At 50.8% G+C, this 15,481-nt stretch overlaps 1 protein-coding gene across 1 annotated transcript in view; it reads right to left on the bottom strand.

Annotated features, from left to right (window-relative positions):
• LOC139272598 (ALK tyrosine kinase receptor-like) overlaps positions 1-15,481 on the bottom strand; it is a 1,661,561-nt gene that overhangs the window by 23,153 nt on the left and 1,622,927 nt on the right. Inside the window, exon 24 of the mRNA XM_070888679.1 lies at positions 7,451-7,548. Coding sequence (XP_070744780.1) covers positions 7,451-7,548 — 98 coding nt within the window. The remainder of the gene's footprint in view (positions 1-7,450; positions 7,549-15,481) is intronic.

The raw sequence follows: 15,481 nt of genomic DNA, 5'->3' as shown, positions 1-15,481 counted from the left end.
GTTTCCGATGCTTGGACCATTCAGCAGGCTGCTTGCAATACTCCCCTGAGATTGTCAGTCAGTTCACTGTTGTGTATTGCATGCTGCATAACTTAGCCACCATGAGGCAGCAGCAGCTGGTAGTGGAAGACCCACCTGCGGTGAGAGTGGCTGATGATAATGATGTGGAAGATGCAGGTGATGAGCAGGAGGGCAATGAGGACGAGAAAACCATGCAAGTGCCTGAGGCCAGACCACGATGTCGGAGGAGGGCGGGCCATCGTGTCCCTTAAACGATTGTTTGAGCCTTGCGCCAGCAGCTCATCCGTGAACGCTTTACTGATGCCTGAGGGATCAGCGGCAACTATTCCACATGGACCATGTTTACTGTTTGTAGCTGTTCAGTAATGTTGTGTTGTGTTAATGGAACATGATTCAATTTTAATGTAAAATATATTTCATTCAAAAGTTTACAATGTACTTTACTTAATTTTAATAACATTATTCTTGTATCAAACTTTATTTTAATATCACTCTTTAAGATCAGTTAAAACTTTAAGATCACTTATAAACTTGTAAACTTACATAACTTACAAAAAACTTTAAATTTGAGAACAGTTACAACAGTAACAATAATAATAACAACAACAATAACAGCAGCAAAGAAAGACTGCACCCATCTCTCATCCCCCTTATTCTAAGACCGCCCGCTGCGCTTGGTCTTGGCCACGCCACCGCCCCTACCCGCAGGCGGTGGCACAGTGTTTCTGGGCTTGATACCAAGCTTATTCTTTCTAATATCTCAGGTACTGTGCACCTCTTGAAGGTGCGGGGGGGCGGGGGGGGGGGGGGCGTCAGCGTCAGACAGCAAGTTGGAGGGCCCAGGCGGCAAGTTAGGGGGCCTGGCTTTGGGCTCTTCAGAGGCTGGTCTGCGGATTGGAGTGGGAGTGGCAATTGATTCTGTCAATGGGCGCGGAGTCTGGGTGTGATTGCTTATTGCAGCAGCTAACTCCGACATTCCCTCCCTCATGTGTCCTGACAGTGTCTCAACGACCTACAACATTCCCTCCCTTATATTGAGCAAAACTGAACTACCGACAACATTCCCTCCCTCATGGTCAGTGATGTGGTTTGCACTATCTCTGACATTCCCTCCCTCATGGCCACTGACAGCGCATCAGCTGCTTCTGACATTCCCTCCCTCATGGCCACTATTCCCTCACTGATGGTCCCGGATATCGTTCCCATTTCTCGTGTCATTGCTGTTACTTCTCCCGACAGTCTCGCTACCTCATCACTCACCCCACTGATGGCGAACAGGAGTGGTCAGGTAAGGTCAATCTCTCCACACTCAATGACATCATCTGAAGCACATCTGTTAGATCCTGCACCTCAGGAGAGCACAGTCCAGCTCTCCTTCCCCTCCTCCCCACAGGTGTGGCTTGCACCCCACCACTGGGACCCGCAACCTCTGAAGGTGGGGCCCTGGGTGTGCCTCACTGCACCCACCACTGGGACCCGCAACCTCGGAAGGTGGGGCCCTGGGTGTGCTTCGCTGCACCCCACCACTGGGACCCGCAACCTCGGAAGGTGTGAAACCATGGAATGTCCCACCAGCACTCAAACCACTAGTCACAGAAGGGGTTGTCACCGCAATGAGCGGCACCTCATCCAAAGTCAGTACAACAATGGGAGCTTCATCCAACTCCATCCCCTCCCCCTCCCCGTCACCCCCATGTTCTTGGTCTGGAGGGTTGGATTAGAAGATGTTCTCCTCTTCAGGCTTGTCCATGTCTGAATCTTCTTCTGCATCGTCAGGGTTGGCCTCAAGTTCTGCAAAAGATAACAGAACAGTCAAATGGTTAGCAGCAGAGGAGGGGGCAGGGTGGATGGCATGAGTAGGCTCACACGTCGCAGGCCAGGCAGCAGGCTGATTTGAAGGACCACAATGAATTTGCAGGATTTACCCTCTCCCTTGAGTGTGGGCCCAGCTTGTGCAGTGGTGGTTGCTTTTCTCCAGGCAGGACCCATCAAAGCAGTGACCCTCTCTTCCAAGGGTGTCAGTGGGTACAGATGTACCGGGCCGCCTCCTGTTCGAGTTCTTTCCCTTTTAATATGTGCCACCTTCCCCTGCAAAGATGTAAATGCAACTTTTTAGAAAGGGTGTCTTTCTGCTGGGAGGGACATATACAGATGGTCACATTTATAATTGCAATTCCATTGAATAAATGAAAATATTACTTACACTAACTACTTGACCAAGGTTCTTTTTACACAGGTCTCCAGATCTCATGGTGATCACCATTGCACAGTAATCTTTTGCAACTTGGTCCCAATGTTTCTTCATTTCTTTGGGTGGAACTTTTATGTGACCTCTGCTGGTGTCCAGCTCCTGCCATCTGGTCTCAATCACAGTAACTAGTGCCTCCACTTCATCCTGTAAGAAATTCTTGGTCCTTGCACCATGTTGCATCTTGTATTGCTGCAGCTCCGATTTTTCCAATGCTCTCACGCAGCACTCCTTCTCACACACACAACTGGCTCTTTAAAAATGGCCAATTTCCAAATCTGAGCTGTACTGAGCATGCGCGTCCATTGGAACAAAATCAGAAACGTAACTTTATTTTCCCATGCATGCGCAGAAGGTGTGGCTTCGTTTTTCGGCTGAGTGAGCAGGTTCCACCCACTGAGGCGACTGGACACGCTGCATGAGCAGGTTCCACCCACTGAGGCGACTGGACACGCTGAGTGAGCAGGTTCCACCCACTGAGGCGACTGGACACGCTGCACGGCGCCAAATCTGAATTATACATCGGGGAAACTTTAGAAAAATATTTGTGGCGCATTTCTGGCCTAGAAAAATGGGTGTAACTCTGGCAATACACCAGAAAACGGGCTTGGGGAAAATTGAGCCCATGGTCACCATTGCTGATACTAAGGGCTATAAGTTGAGTAGTGCCCCATTTGGGGCAATAACTTTTGTGGGAATGCAAAAGCATCGGCGGGCGCTACCCAATTCCAGCGGACGCGAATTTCCAGTTTAGCGCTAAATCAAGCATTATCACTTCTCTTGGGGCGCAAAGTGGAGCAAGAGGGGCGGTAGAGGCAGAGCACTGCACAATGTCCCGTGCAGCGCTGCCGGAATCACAGGCTCCTTCCCTCCCTGAAAGGTGAGGGCCAATGCTGAGGTGCTTTGAAGTTAAGCCTGGGGATGGTGGGTGATGGGGCCTGTGATCCACCAAGAGCAGCCCCAAGCACTGTCAGAGAGTGGAAAAATTGGAAAAACAGCGCAGAGGGCTCAGAATAAAAATTGGGCCGACCTGGCCACCAATGCCTTTTGGTACAACAGCTGCAGTTGTTGATGGCGGCGATGCTGCAGGGGACGGAAGTGAATTTAGGATCTAGGGCGGTAACGGGGCGCTGCGCACCGGATCACATCACGATCTCCGGGGCGCAGGATATTGGGACGCTAACCTGCAAGGGATGTTCGCGGGTGTCGGTACTTTGGCCATGCCCGGTAGGAAAGCCATTAACGCCCCGTTATCACCCCCGCAATCATCCAGGGCGCTAACGATGGTGCAACCAAGGCCAAATTCTCCCTAGCTTTTTAATTCCGGATTTATTTAATTAACTGAATTTAAATTCCCCAGCTGCCGTGGTGGGATTTGAACTCATGTCTTCGGATCATTAGCCCAGGCCTTTGGATTACTAGTCCAGTAATCACTAAAGCTATCACACCCCCTTAAAATATAATCTTTGTAATATCAGTATACTAATGTAGGCAGATGTCTGCACTGTAATTAAACATTGTCTACTTTCACACGGCAAGTGAGCCCCAGGTGGACAGAGGAAACGTTTCAAGGACACCCTCAAAGCCTCCTTGATAAAATGCAACATCCCTGGGAGTCACTGACCCAGGACTGCCCTAAGTGGAGGAAGTGCATCCAGGAGGGTGTTGAGCACCTCGAGTCTCGTAGCCGAGAGCATGCAGAAATCAAGCGCAGGCAGCGGAAGGAGCGTGCGGCAAACCTGTCCCACCCAACCCTTTCCTTCAACCACTGTCTGCCCCACCTTTGACAGAGACTGTAATTCCTGTATTGGACTGTTCAATCACCTGAGAACTCATTTTTAGAGTGGGAGCAAGTCTTCCTCGATTTCGAGGGACTGCCTATGATGATGATGACTTTCACCTTGGATAGCAAATCAACTATCGCAATGAGAATCTGTGCTGTCACAGCTGACTTGGGACCTTGCCAAGCTCTTTCAGCATGGCTCAGTTGGTCGAACTCTTACCTGAGTCAACATTTCAAGTTCCAGTCCAGGATTTGAGCCTATGATCGATGCTAACACTCCAAGGATGTATTGTTGGAACTACCATAACTAGGATGAGATATTAAACTGAGGCACCTCAATCGTATTTCATCTGTCTTTTGCGTTGTGTTTAGTTCGAAGCATTGTGGGGATTCAAGGACCGAAGATGTGTCAAGGACTACATCAGGGACTGACTCAGGGAGAGGAGCAATTCCAGAGATTTACTCGAGGAACAGTATAACATGGAGGACTGACTCAGGGAGAGGAGCAGACAGAGGGAGTCACTTGGTGAGAGGAGCAGCTTCCAGGCCTCGCCTGTGAAGAGAGGTAGCATTGGAGCTCACTTGGGAAGAGAATCTGCAACAGTGCTTCTTTGAAGAGAGGAGCAGCACGAGTGACTCTGGGGGGAGGGGCAGTACGAGTGACTCTGGGGGGAGGGGCAGTACGAGTGACTCTGGGGGAGAGGGGCCGCACGAGTGACTCTGGGGGAGAGGGGCAGTACGAGTGACTCTGGGGGAGAGGGGCCACACGAGTGACTCTGGGGGAGAGGGACAGTACGAGTGACTCTAGGGGGAGAGGGGCAGTACGAGTGACTCTGGGGGGAGGGGCCGCACGAGTGACTCTAGGGGGAGGGGCCACACGAGTGACTCTAGGGGGAGGGGCCACACGAGTGACTCTGGGGGAGGGGCCGCACGAGTGACTCTAGGGGCAGGGGCCACACGAGTGACTCTAGGGGAGAGGGGCAGTACGAGTGACTCTGGGGGAGAGGGGCAGCACGAGTGACTCTAGGGGGAGTGGCCACACGAGTGACTCTAGGGGGAGGGGCCGCACGAGTGACTCTGGGGGAGAGGGGCAGTACGAGTGACTCTGGGGGGAGGGGCAGTACGAGTGACTCTGGGGGAGAGGGGCAGTACGAGTGACTCTTGGGGAGAGGGGCAGCACGAGTGACTCTGGGGGGAGGGGCAGTACGAGTGACTCTGGGGGAAGAGGGGCAGTACGAGTGACTCTGGGGGAGAGGGGCAACACGAGTGACTCTGGGGGGAGGGGCAGTATGAGTGACTCTGGGAAAGAGGGGCAGTACGAGTGACTCTAGGGGGAGGGGCCACACGAGTGACTCTGGGGGGAGGGGCAGTACGAGTGACTCTGGGGGAGAGGGGCAGCACGAGTGACTCTGGGGGGAGGGGCAGTACGAGTGACTCTGGGGGAGAGGGACAGCACGAGTGACTCTGGGGGGGAGGGACAGCACGAGTGACTCTAGGGGGAGAGGGGCAGTACGAGTGACTCTGGGGGGAGGGGCCGCATGAGTGACTCTAGGGGGAGGGGCCACACGAGTGACTCTAGGGGGAGGGGCCGCACGAGTGACTCTGGGGGAGGGGCCGCACGAGTGACTCTAGGGGCAGGGGCCACACGAGTGACTCTAGGGGAGAGGGGCAGTACGAGTGACTCTGGGGGAGAGGGGCAGCACGAGTGACTCTAGGGGGGGGGCCACACGAGTGACTCTAGGGGGAGGGGCCGCACGAGTGACTCTGGGGGAGAGGGGCAGTACGAGTGACTCTTGGGGAGAGGGGCAGCACGAGTGACTCTGGGGGGAGGGGCAGTACAAGTGACTCTGGGGGAAGAGGGGCAGTACGAGTGACTCTGGGGGAGAGGGGCAACACGAGTGACTCTGGGGGGAGGGGCAGTACGAGTGACTCTGGGAAAGAGGGGCAGTACGAGTGACTCTAGGGGGAGGAGCCACACGAGTGACTCTGGGGGGAGGGGCAGTACGAGTGACTCTGGGGGAGAGGGGCAGCACGAGTGACTCTGGGGGAGAGGGGCAGCACGAGTGACTCTGGGGGGAGGGGCAGTACGAGTGACTCTGGGGGGGAAGGGCAGCACGAGTGACTCTGGGGGAGCGAGGCAACATGAGTGACTTTGGGGGGAGGGGCAGTACGAGTGACTGGGGGAGAGGGGCAGTACGAGTGACTGGGGGAGAGGGGCAGTACGAGTGACTCTGGGGGGGAGGGGCAGCACGAGTGACTCTGGGGGGTAGGGACAGCACGAGTGACTCTTGGGGGAGGGGCCACACGAGTGACTCTGGGGGAGAGGGGCAGCACGAGTGACTCTGGGGGAGAGGGGCAGCACGAGTGACTCTAGGGGGAGGGGCAGCACGAGTGACTGTGGGGGGGAGGGGCAGCATGAGTGACTGTGAGGGAGCGGTTAGTCTCAGGGATTAATGCACGGAGTGGAACATGCTTCAGAAAATCACTCGGTAAGAGGAGTAGAATCAGAATTCACCTGGTGAGTGAAGCAACACTGAGGTCTCACTTGGGAAGAGAAGCACCATTGGAGACATATTAGCAAGTAATACAGGAAATCCCATGCAAAATGAATAATTTCATGTTATGAATGTTTACTGTACAGGATGGTCTACGTTATTGGATCTTTATGTATTTCTGGCTTTATAACCTGTCAACCTCGGGTCTGAGTGTATTTTTTTTTAACTTTCATCAAAGGGACAGAAATGACAGACAGAAAACATGTAGTGTGACTGAGGACGCCACAGTCCGATGGCAGTTACCTTTTCTCATCCCTATAAGTGGGGTGCGTTTATGGGAATTTCAGAGTATTAAAATAGCCCGTGTTTGGATTACAAACATAAATTCATCAATTCATTTGGAAAATGAACTAGTGCATGTAAATTGAATAAATATTTTGTGAAGAAATGGATGTAAAGTGCAGGTTTATGTAACTAACCTGCAGATTCAGCTACTCAGAAATAAATGAGTCGAACTGTAATCTACCTGCTGATTTCCCACGTGCAAAAGATGCCTGGATCTGTATTAGTGGTTTTATGCTGTCAGTTATTACATTGCTCAATGAGGTAACTTCCATCAATTTAAAAAGGGCCTATCAATAACGCTTGTTTGCGACAACTGACTTCAGTAGGTTATTACAGTAATAGCCAAATCATTTCAGAAAGAAACACGCCACTAAAATAATGCACGTCCATTAAAGAGATTTTCATCCCAATGGTCCGCCGTTGATTTTCGTAAAGCGGTGAAAATGGAGTTTACTAAATGCTTTTTTATTTATTTGTTTACGAAAGAAGTCGCACAATAACCATCAGTAAAAAGCATGTCCTATTTGAAATCAGACAGACATGCTGCTTGCCACTTACCGATGGATGAAGTGATTCTCCTCCAAATACTGGCAGCCCCGAGCAATGTCACGGGCCACATTCAGTAAGTCCAGCATGCTGAGAGTTGATGGCTGCCCCTGCAATGTCACAAGATATTAATGATCAGTAGTAACTAAGAAATGTCAAAGTCAAATAAATGACACTTATTTTCTCGTTCCCAGCCCAGCCCTCTCTCCTGCAACTGGTCTTGCAAGGCATGAGTGGAGGCACTGCCTCTTCCCGAGCCTATGGAAATCCTAATGCAAAGGCCAGGACCCGCAATATCCCAGGACCAGTCTAATTTCCAGCCCGAAGTCGCTCCTGACAGAATTATGATGGGACTGTGCCAAAAGGGCTGTGTGTTTTGGTGCCAGTATATCCAATAAAGATTTATTGTGTCCAATTGCAGAACACACTAGGAGCTCTGCTCAGGTCATTCTGGCTGCTGTAATGTTAGTGCTGATGCTGCAGTGATGGAAACTGCTGTACTCATCATTTCTGCCAGAGATGTTGAGAAACTTTGAAATTATTCCTGTCTTCACTTTATTATTCACAGGTTTGAATATAAGTATATGGCTAAACTTCCTTTAAAATGCAAAAAAAAAATCTGTGAATGCTGTAAATTTGAAATAAAATTCTGGAAACCCACAGCACATCTGTCAACAGCTGTAAAGAGAAAGGTAAGTTAACACTTTAGGGGCCGAAATTGCCCTCTGCCCCAAACGGGGCACACCTACCATTTTCGAAGGGTTCTGATCACCCCAGCGTATGGGATGGACAATCCGGAGAAATCCAGGTCTTTGGAATGGGGCGGAAGTGGTCTCCTCATTGAGGTGGAAGTGGGGGCACTAGCGGGGCGAAAGTGGGGGCGGGTTGGAATGACTGACGCTGCAAGGCATCAGCACGTCGCGCTGGCGCATCACAATGTCCCTCCCCTTCAGTTAAAGGGGAGGACCGCTGCAAACTCTGCAGCCACTTTAGTGGCAAACACTAGGCCACGAGGGAGGGTTTCGGCCGGGCCAACGACCGATGAGGGGGGGGTTCCAGGCTGCCTGTTGGCGGCCCGGCCGAACCCACGTTCATAATTGTCGGCCCAACCTGGCAGTTGGCTGACAATAAAAATAACATGGAGTCACCGGCAGCACCACCTCCCCTTTAAGGGCATCCGCACCACCCAGCCACAGAGAGTGTACGGACAGCAAAAGGTGTCAGTGGCATCGACCGGCGGCTGTGCCGCTCCCACTGAGCAATTTTCAAAAGGGATCATTTCCCACGGAGTAACTTCGAGAAGGAGTCACCGCTGGTCGGTAAGGGGTCACCGCTGGTCGGTAAGGGGTCACCGCTGGTCGGTAAGGGGTCACCGCTGGTCGGTAAGGGGTCACCACTGGTCGGTAAGGGGTTGGCGCTGGTCGGTAAGGGGTCGGCGCTGGTCGGTAAGGGGTCGGCGCTGGTCGGTAAGGGGTCACCGCTGGTCGGTAAGGGGTTGGCGCTGGTCGGTAAGGGGTCACCGCTGGTCGGTAAGGGGTTGGCGCTGGTCGGTAAGGGGTCACCGCTGGTCGGTAAGGGGTCACCACTGGTCGGTAAGGGGTTGGCGCTGGTCGGTAAGGGGTCGGCGCTGGTCGGTAAGGGGTTGGCGCTGGTCGGTAAGGGGTCGGCGCTGGTCGGTAAGGGGTCGGCGCTGGTCGGTAAGGGGTCACCGCTGGTCGGTAAGGGGTTGGCGCTGGTCGGTAAGGGGTCACCGCTGGTCGGTAAGGGGTTGGCGCTGGTCGGTAAGGGGTCACCACTGGTCGGTAAGGGGTCGGCGCTGGTCGGTAAGGGGTCGGCGCTGGTCGGTAAGGGGTCGGCGCTGGTCGGTAAGGGGTCGGCGCTGGTCGGTAAGGGGTCGGCGCTGGTCGGTAAGGGGTCGGCGCTGGTCGGTAAGGGGTTGGCGCTGGTCGGTAAGGGGTCACCGCTGGTCGGTAAGGGGTTGGCGCTGGTCGGTAAGGGGTCACCGCTGGTCGGTAAGGGGTTGGCGCTGGTCGGTAAGGGGTCACCGCTGGTCGGTAAGGGGTTGGCGCTGGTCGGTAAGGGGTCACCGCTGGTCGGTAAGGGGTTGGCGCTGGTCGGTAAGGGGTCACCGCTGGTCGGTAAGGGGTTGGCGCTGGTCGGTAAGGGGTCACCGCTGGTCGGTAAGGGGTCGGCGCTGGTCGGTAAGGGGTCGGCGCTGGTCGGTAAGGGGTCACCACTGGTCGATAAGGGGTCGGCGCTGGTCGGTAAGGGGTCGGCGCTGGTCGGTAAGGGGTCGGCGCTGGTCGGTAAGGGGTCGGCGCTGGTCGGTAAGGGGTTGGCGCTGGTCGATAAGGGGTCACCGCTGGTCGATAAGGGGTCACCGCTGGTCGATAAGGGGTCACCGCTGGTCGGTAAGGGGTCACCGCTGGTCGGTAAGGGGTTGGCGCGTGCACGAGGTGTCGGGCGGTCCCCTACACCGCTCCAAAACTGAAGGAGGGCAATATCTAAAATGGCGCCCCCTCCGCAGTGACTCGGTGGTCAGTCCACACCGACACGTGGCTGCCACTTTCAGGCGGTCCTGGGCCTTATAGAAAGGGGCAATTTCGGCCTCGAGGTGCCTAATAAAAGCCTGGAATTCTCCCTCCCTGTTCCACATGGGGTAAATCAGACAATGTTGGCAGTGGTAAATGTTCCACCAGAACTCCCCTGGCTTTAAGCTGAGCTGTAGTTTCCCGGGGTTGGGAACTAACTGCTTCGGAAGCACTTGCCCGAATCAAGCAGGTGCTTCAGTCAGCTGTTAATGGAGGCAGGGACATCCTGCATGCTTCTTCTCAATGTTCTCACTTGCAGAACATCAGCTGTTAATCAAGCCCTCTTGGGCATCCGTGGTTTCTTGGCAATTAGGAGTATATGGAAAGTCATCTAAAGAATACAGTTATTTTAAAGGAGGGCTATTTCAACAATTTTCTTTTTTCTTACTAACTGTTGGGTTCTCAGGAGCCTTTGTGCCAGTTGATGTAAATTATATATGCCCTCCAACCCCCCCCCAAGCACCATTACTGGCACCAATGGGTTTTCCAATGGGAATCTTCCTCTCCGGGGTGTTTGGAAGAATCAACAAAGGAGTGCCAGGCAGGACAGGCTGTGGTGCAAGAGGTTCTCTGTGCACATCTACATCTAGAGATAGATTGCAACATATTTTGCACTGGTAGACAATTATACTTGTCCCCAACGGAAGCTTGAACAGCAGAACAGCTGCCATGAATAACAGATGTGAGTGTCGAATTAATGATAAAATTGGAATCTTTCCAATAACCAAACAAATCACAGTATGTTGGGCTTTCAAAGTTACTTCATGAAAGAAGGCATGCCAGAGTGATCCACATCCAGTCAACGTTGATTAGCTGTAGCTGCCAAGATGCCATCAGCCAGATCTGCAGGCCCCGACCCACCTAGCTGGCTCAGGTCATCAGAGAGCCAAATTCAGCATTGTACCATGTGCTGTAAGGACACTGCGCTACGATGCAGCACAAGCCCAGCACATCATTAGCATCATCAGGGACTTGCATTTATATAACCCCTTTAATGTAGGAAGCATCCCAAAGAACTTCAACGTGATGTAATAAAAAAAGGTGCTTAGCCAAAGATAGAGGCAATGATGTGGGGTGTCTAAAAGCTTGGTCAAACAGATGAATCTTTAAAGGCTGTCTTAAAGGAAGACTGGAGCCAGAGGCGTCTAGGGAGGGAATTACAGACTGTGCGGCCGAGGTGGTTGAAGAGCACCACAACTAATAGTGGGGTGAAGTCGGCAGGGATACTGACAGGGCTTGAAATCTAACCCTACCTCCTTTCACATGTGCTACAAAGCTGACATTTTGAGATGGTGCAGTGATGGAGCACAGAGGGCAACCTGATGCAGTTTCTCCTTCGTTCTACTAACAGCTAAACAGGGAGTCATGTGCTGAGCTGCCGTACTTGCTTACGGGCTTGTGCACGCACAATTTGAACTTTTCCAAAGTCCTTTGGAATTTTGCTCTGCTATTTGTACACCCAGTTTAATTATCCCTTCACGTTAATTTTCACTTACATGCAGTTTTTCATTCCCAATGTGCACGCTGCACCTGTCCAAATCTAATTTCAGAAAATTGGGTGCAAACAGCAGAATACAATTTGAGTTTGTCTAAAACCTGTCATCAGCCATTTGGGACTAAACCACACGAAAAGCTGCAAATCTAAGCCAAAGGGTCTACATCTGAAGAGCTAAGCTGTTTTTTTCCCCTTTTTTCAGGTGCTGACAGACCTACGATAATTGCCCAAGCAGAACTCAAGCAGGTTAGCCTTTATCAAGGCCGTAAAACTTCCTGAACAATAACATTTTATTATGTTAATGCATTTGAGTATCAAAGCACAATTCTGAGCTGTGATAAGTACAGAAAAAATCCATTAGTGCTTTCCAATTATTTTTCATGTCACTTCTAAAAAAGGGAAAGGACTTGCATTTCAACAGCACCTTGTCATCGGGACATCCCAACCCGCTTCACAGACAACAACTTCGTTCTCGTTGCTCCAAGAGGAAAATATTGGCGATGAATTTCCACCGAGGTTCCCCTGCTCGTTTGCCGTGACTTCAGCAGAGGTGCCGCTAAACCCGCTAAAAAGTATAAATGGCGTTTTTGTGGGGTGTCCGCACCCAATTTGCCAAAGTTACAGTGGATGAGTGGGAGTGTGAAAATCCACCTTCATAACCTTCAGTGATGGACATTTTTGTCAAGTAATTACATTTTGAATAGCAACGAGGGCATACTTAGAATTGCAATTTTTTGTGACATAATTAATTTATCTTTTCTTTTTTTCTCATTTTCTTTGAAAGTGACTCTTGCTGAGGTTTGGTTGCACAGCTGCTTGTAGTTTTCTGGTTCTTTGTCCAAGTGATTATTCCTCAGTCTTGCCGCTTAAATCAATCCTTTGCTATTCGGGATCATCGTCATTAGGGTGGATTTCCCTTATGCCCTGGTCACCAAAGTTGGGCAAAAGGGGCCTGAAATTCCATGGGGATTCTTCCAGACCTCATCATAATGCTGCTGGAACCCCAGGAATATGACGCTAATAGCTATTTTTGGCTATTGACACTGTTTCCCTGGAGGTTCCACCAGTCTCCTGATGGACATATGACAGGAGCCCCATAGAACCCCCACTGAATTTGAGAGCCAAGGTGCAATCTGACCAGGGCATTGTACAGTTCCAATTTATGCTCAACTGACCCAGCAGCGGAATTAAGCATTCTATTTGCTTTGTTTATTGCTGTTCAACAGCGGTTGGCATGTTAAGTGCCAAATCTACCATCATTCCAGATTGCCTTCTGCTTCAGCTTTAAATATTCCTATGCCTTCCATAGCGTACTTATGGCATCCATCCTTGCTGCCAATTTGTAGTACCCTGCCTATATCTGTACTGAACCTCAATTGCCACTGACTTGCCCAATTGCATATATCTGAGCCTTTTTGTTGACTCCTGGCTCTTTGTCCATCTAGACAGCTCACTCAGTTTAGTATAATCTGCAAACTAGACAAGTTTGCATTTGGTTTCTGTATCTTAAGTCACTAATATGGATTAACAATAGTAAGGGCCCCAGCACTCAACTGCATGGTGCTCCACTCAATACTTCTCACCCCAACACTCGCCTGACAAATACCCAATGCTTTCTTTCAGCCATTTCCTTATTCACAATCAGGTTTTACCTTGAATTCCCACTGCTTTCACTTTTGATGCAGATGTTTATTGAGGCTTTTTGGAAATACAAGTATATTATGTCATATGGTTTTCTACCATCGACTTGGTATGATATTTTCTCATAAAACTTTGTGAAATTCATCAAGTAGGATCTTCCCTTTCTAAAGTCATAATGGCTTGTATTTATTATATTATTCCTATGCAGGTATTCCTCAAATTCACTCCTTGTGATTGATTGAATTATTTTACCAGGTATTGATATTGCACAGAAGGCTCTGTTGTTACCTGGATTAGATTTGGCCACTTTCTTTAATTGGGTACTATGTTAGCTTGGGTCAGGAGATAGTGATGAAGAGCAGAAACCCTCTCAGGTCCAGGGATAGTGAGGCCAATGACAGACCTCTTACCACTGCCCCAGCCAAAATTAAATAACGCAGTGCAGACCAGGGACTGAACCTTCACATTTTTAACTAGCATTACATTTCTTAGTTCCGTCTGCCTTATGTGAGGTCATTTTTATGTCACTGCTTTTCCAAGTTGGTGTACATCAAAAATAACTTCAGTAATATTTTCAGAATAGCTTTGAGTGTCCTGACTGGTGAATGAATATATAATGAACACCCCAATCTGCACACACCAAATCAGCATTCATAACTCATCCTTTCTCAATGCCATCACTTGTACCATCGTTTGTTATTTTCAGGAGTTTTGTCTGTACGTTTCAAATATTTGCCATTTTCTCATTCTGGCTCATTACTGCACATTTTTCTGAGACCAGTGCACCTTAAGTGACATGTAAAACAGAACCTGTCACTAAGTGCTCCAATTAGATATTTTGAGATGCTTGTGAAGACATGCTTGGGAATGACATCATCTCCCATGCATTAAGTTGTAAAGGAAGATAAAATAAACACACAATCCTCCTTCCATATTCTCTGCACCTCATTTGTGTCTCAACGTCTGTAACTATGGGCACAAGTTTCGGCCTCAGTTGCTCCTGATTTTTTGGAGCAACTGGTGTAGAACGGAGTATCTTAGAAATTCAAATTCTCTGCATTTAGTTTGCTCCAGTTCTAGTCAGTTCGAACAGTTCCACTTTGGAACAAATTTTTTTACGCCTGTTTTCAAAGTTTCGTCAGTGAAAACTTACTCCAAACTAACTTAGAATGGAGTAAGTGAAGATTTTTGTACGCTTGAAAAAACCTTGTCTACACTTTAGAAAATCAGGCGTAGGTTACAAATCAGGTGTAGGGAATGGGGGGGGGGCGCGGTTTAAAGGGAAGTTTACAAACATTAAACACTTCAGTTTTACAAATAAAGAGCCATCATCAATAATAAATGATAAATACATCAATAAATCAACCAATAAATCAATCAAAAAAAATTAATAAGAAATAATTTAAAAAAAAATCAATAAATAAAACATTTTCTACTGACCGACTGCAGCACCGGGAGTCCTCCAACAGCGTGCTGGGATGCCCCCCCCCTCAGTGTGTCTCTGTCAGTGTCTCTATCTCTCTGTCTTTCTGTCTGTGTGTGTCTCTCACTCTCTGTCTGTCAGTGTCTGTGTTTCTGACAGTGAGGGGAGGGGGAGGAGGGGGGTAGAGGGAGAAAGGTGGGGGCAGGGGGAGGGGAGGGAGGGAGGCAGAGAGGGAAGGAAGGGGGAGGGATGGGGGAGAAGGGGGAGGGAAGGGGAGAAGGGGGAGAGGGGGAGAGAAGGGGGGGAGGAGAAGGGGAAGGAGGGGGGGAGGAGAAGGGGAAGGAGGGGAGGAGGAGAAGGGGAAGGGGGGGAGGAGGAGAAGGGGAAGGGGGGAGGAGGAGAAGGGGAAAGGGGGGAGGAGAAGGGGAAAGGGGGGGAGAAGGGGAAGGAGGGGGGAAAGGAAAGGAGAAGGGGGGAAAGGAGAAGGGGGGGAAAGGAGAAGGGGGGGAAAGGAGAAAGGGGGAAAAGGAGGGAAAGGAGAAGGGGAGGAAAGGAGAAGTGGGAGAAAGGAGAATGGGGGGGGGGGAAGGAGAAGGGGGGGGAAGGAGAAGGTGGGGGGAGGCTGAACGGGCCGGGCCCGGCCGGGCCCAAGACTTCGGGCAGGGCCTGTCCCCAGCACCAGATTTACAGGTAGGTGGCGTTGGGTCGGGTTGGGTCCGGGGTCCGGGGTCGGGAGCGCGGGTCGGGTCGGGTTGGGTCGGGGGGGGGGGGCAGAGAAAGGTCGGGTCGAGTCGGTTTGTGTCGGGGGCGGGGGGAGGGAGGTCAGGTTGGGTTGGGTCGGGTCCGGGTGCGGGGGGGGGGGGTGGGTGGGTTCGGGAGCACGGGTCGGGTCG

The sequence above is a fragment of the Pristiophorus japonicus genome, chromosome 9 (assembly GCF_044704955.1).
Source record: "Pristiophorus japonicus isolate sPriJap1 chromosome 9, sPriJap1.hap1, whole genome shotgun sequence".
Classification (NCBI taxonomy): domain Eukaryota; kingdom Metazoa; phylum Chordata; class Chondrichthyes; family Pristiophoridae; genus Pristiophorus; species Pristiophorus japonicus.
This window is presented reverse-complemented; position numbering and strand designations above follow the sequence as displayed.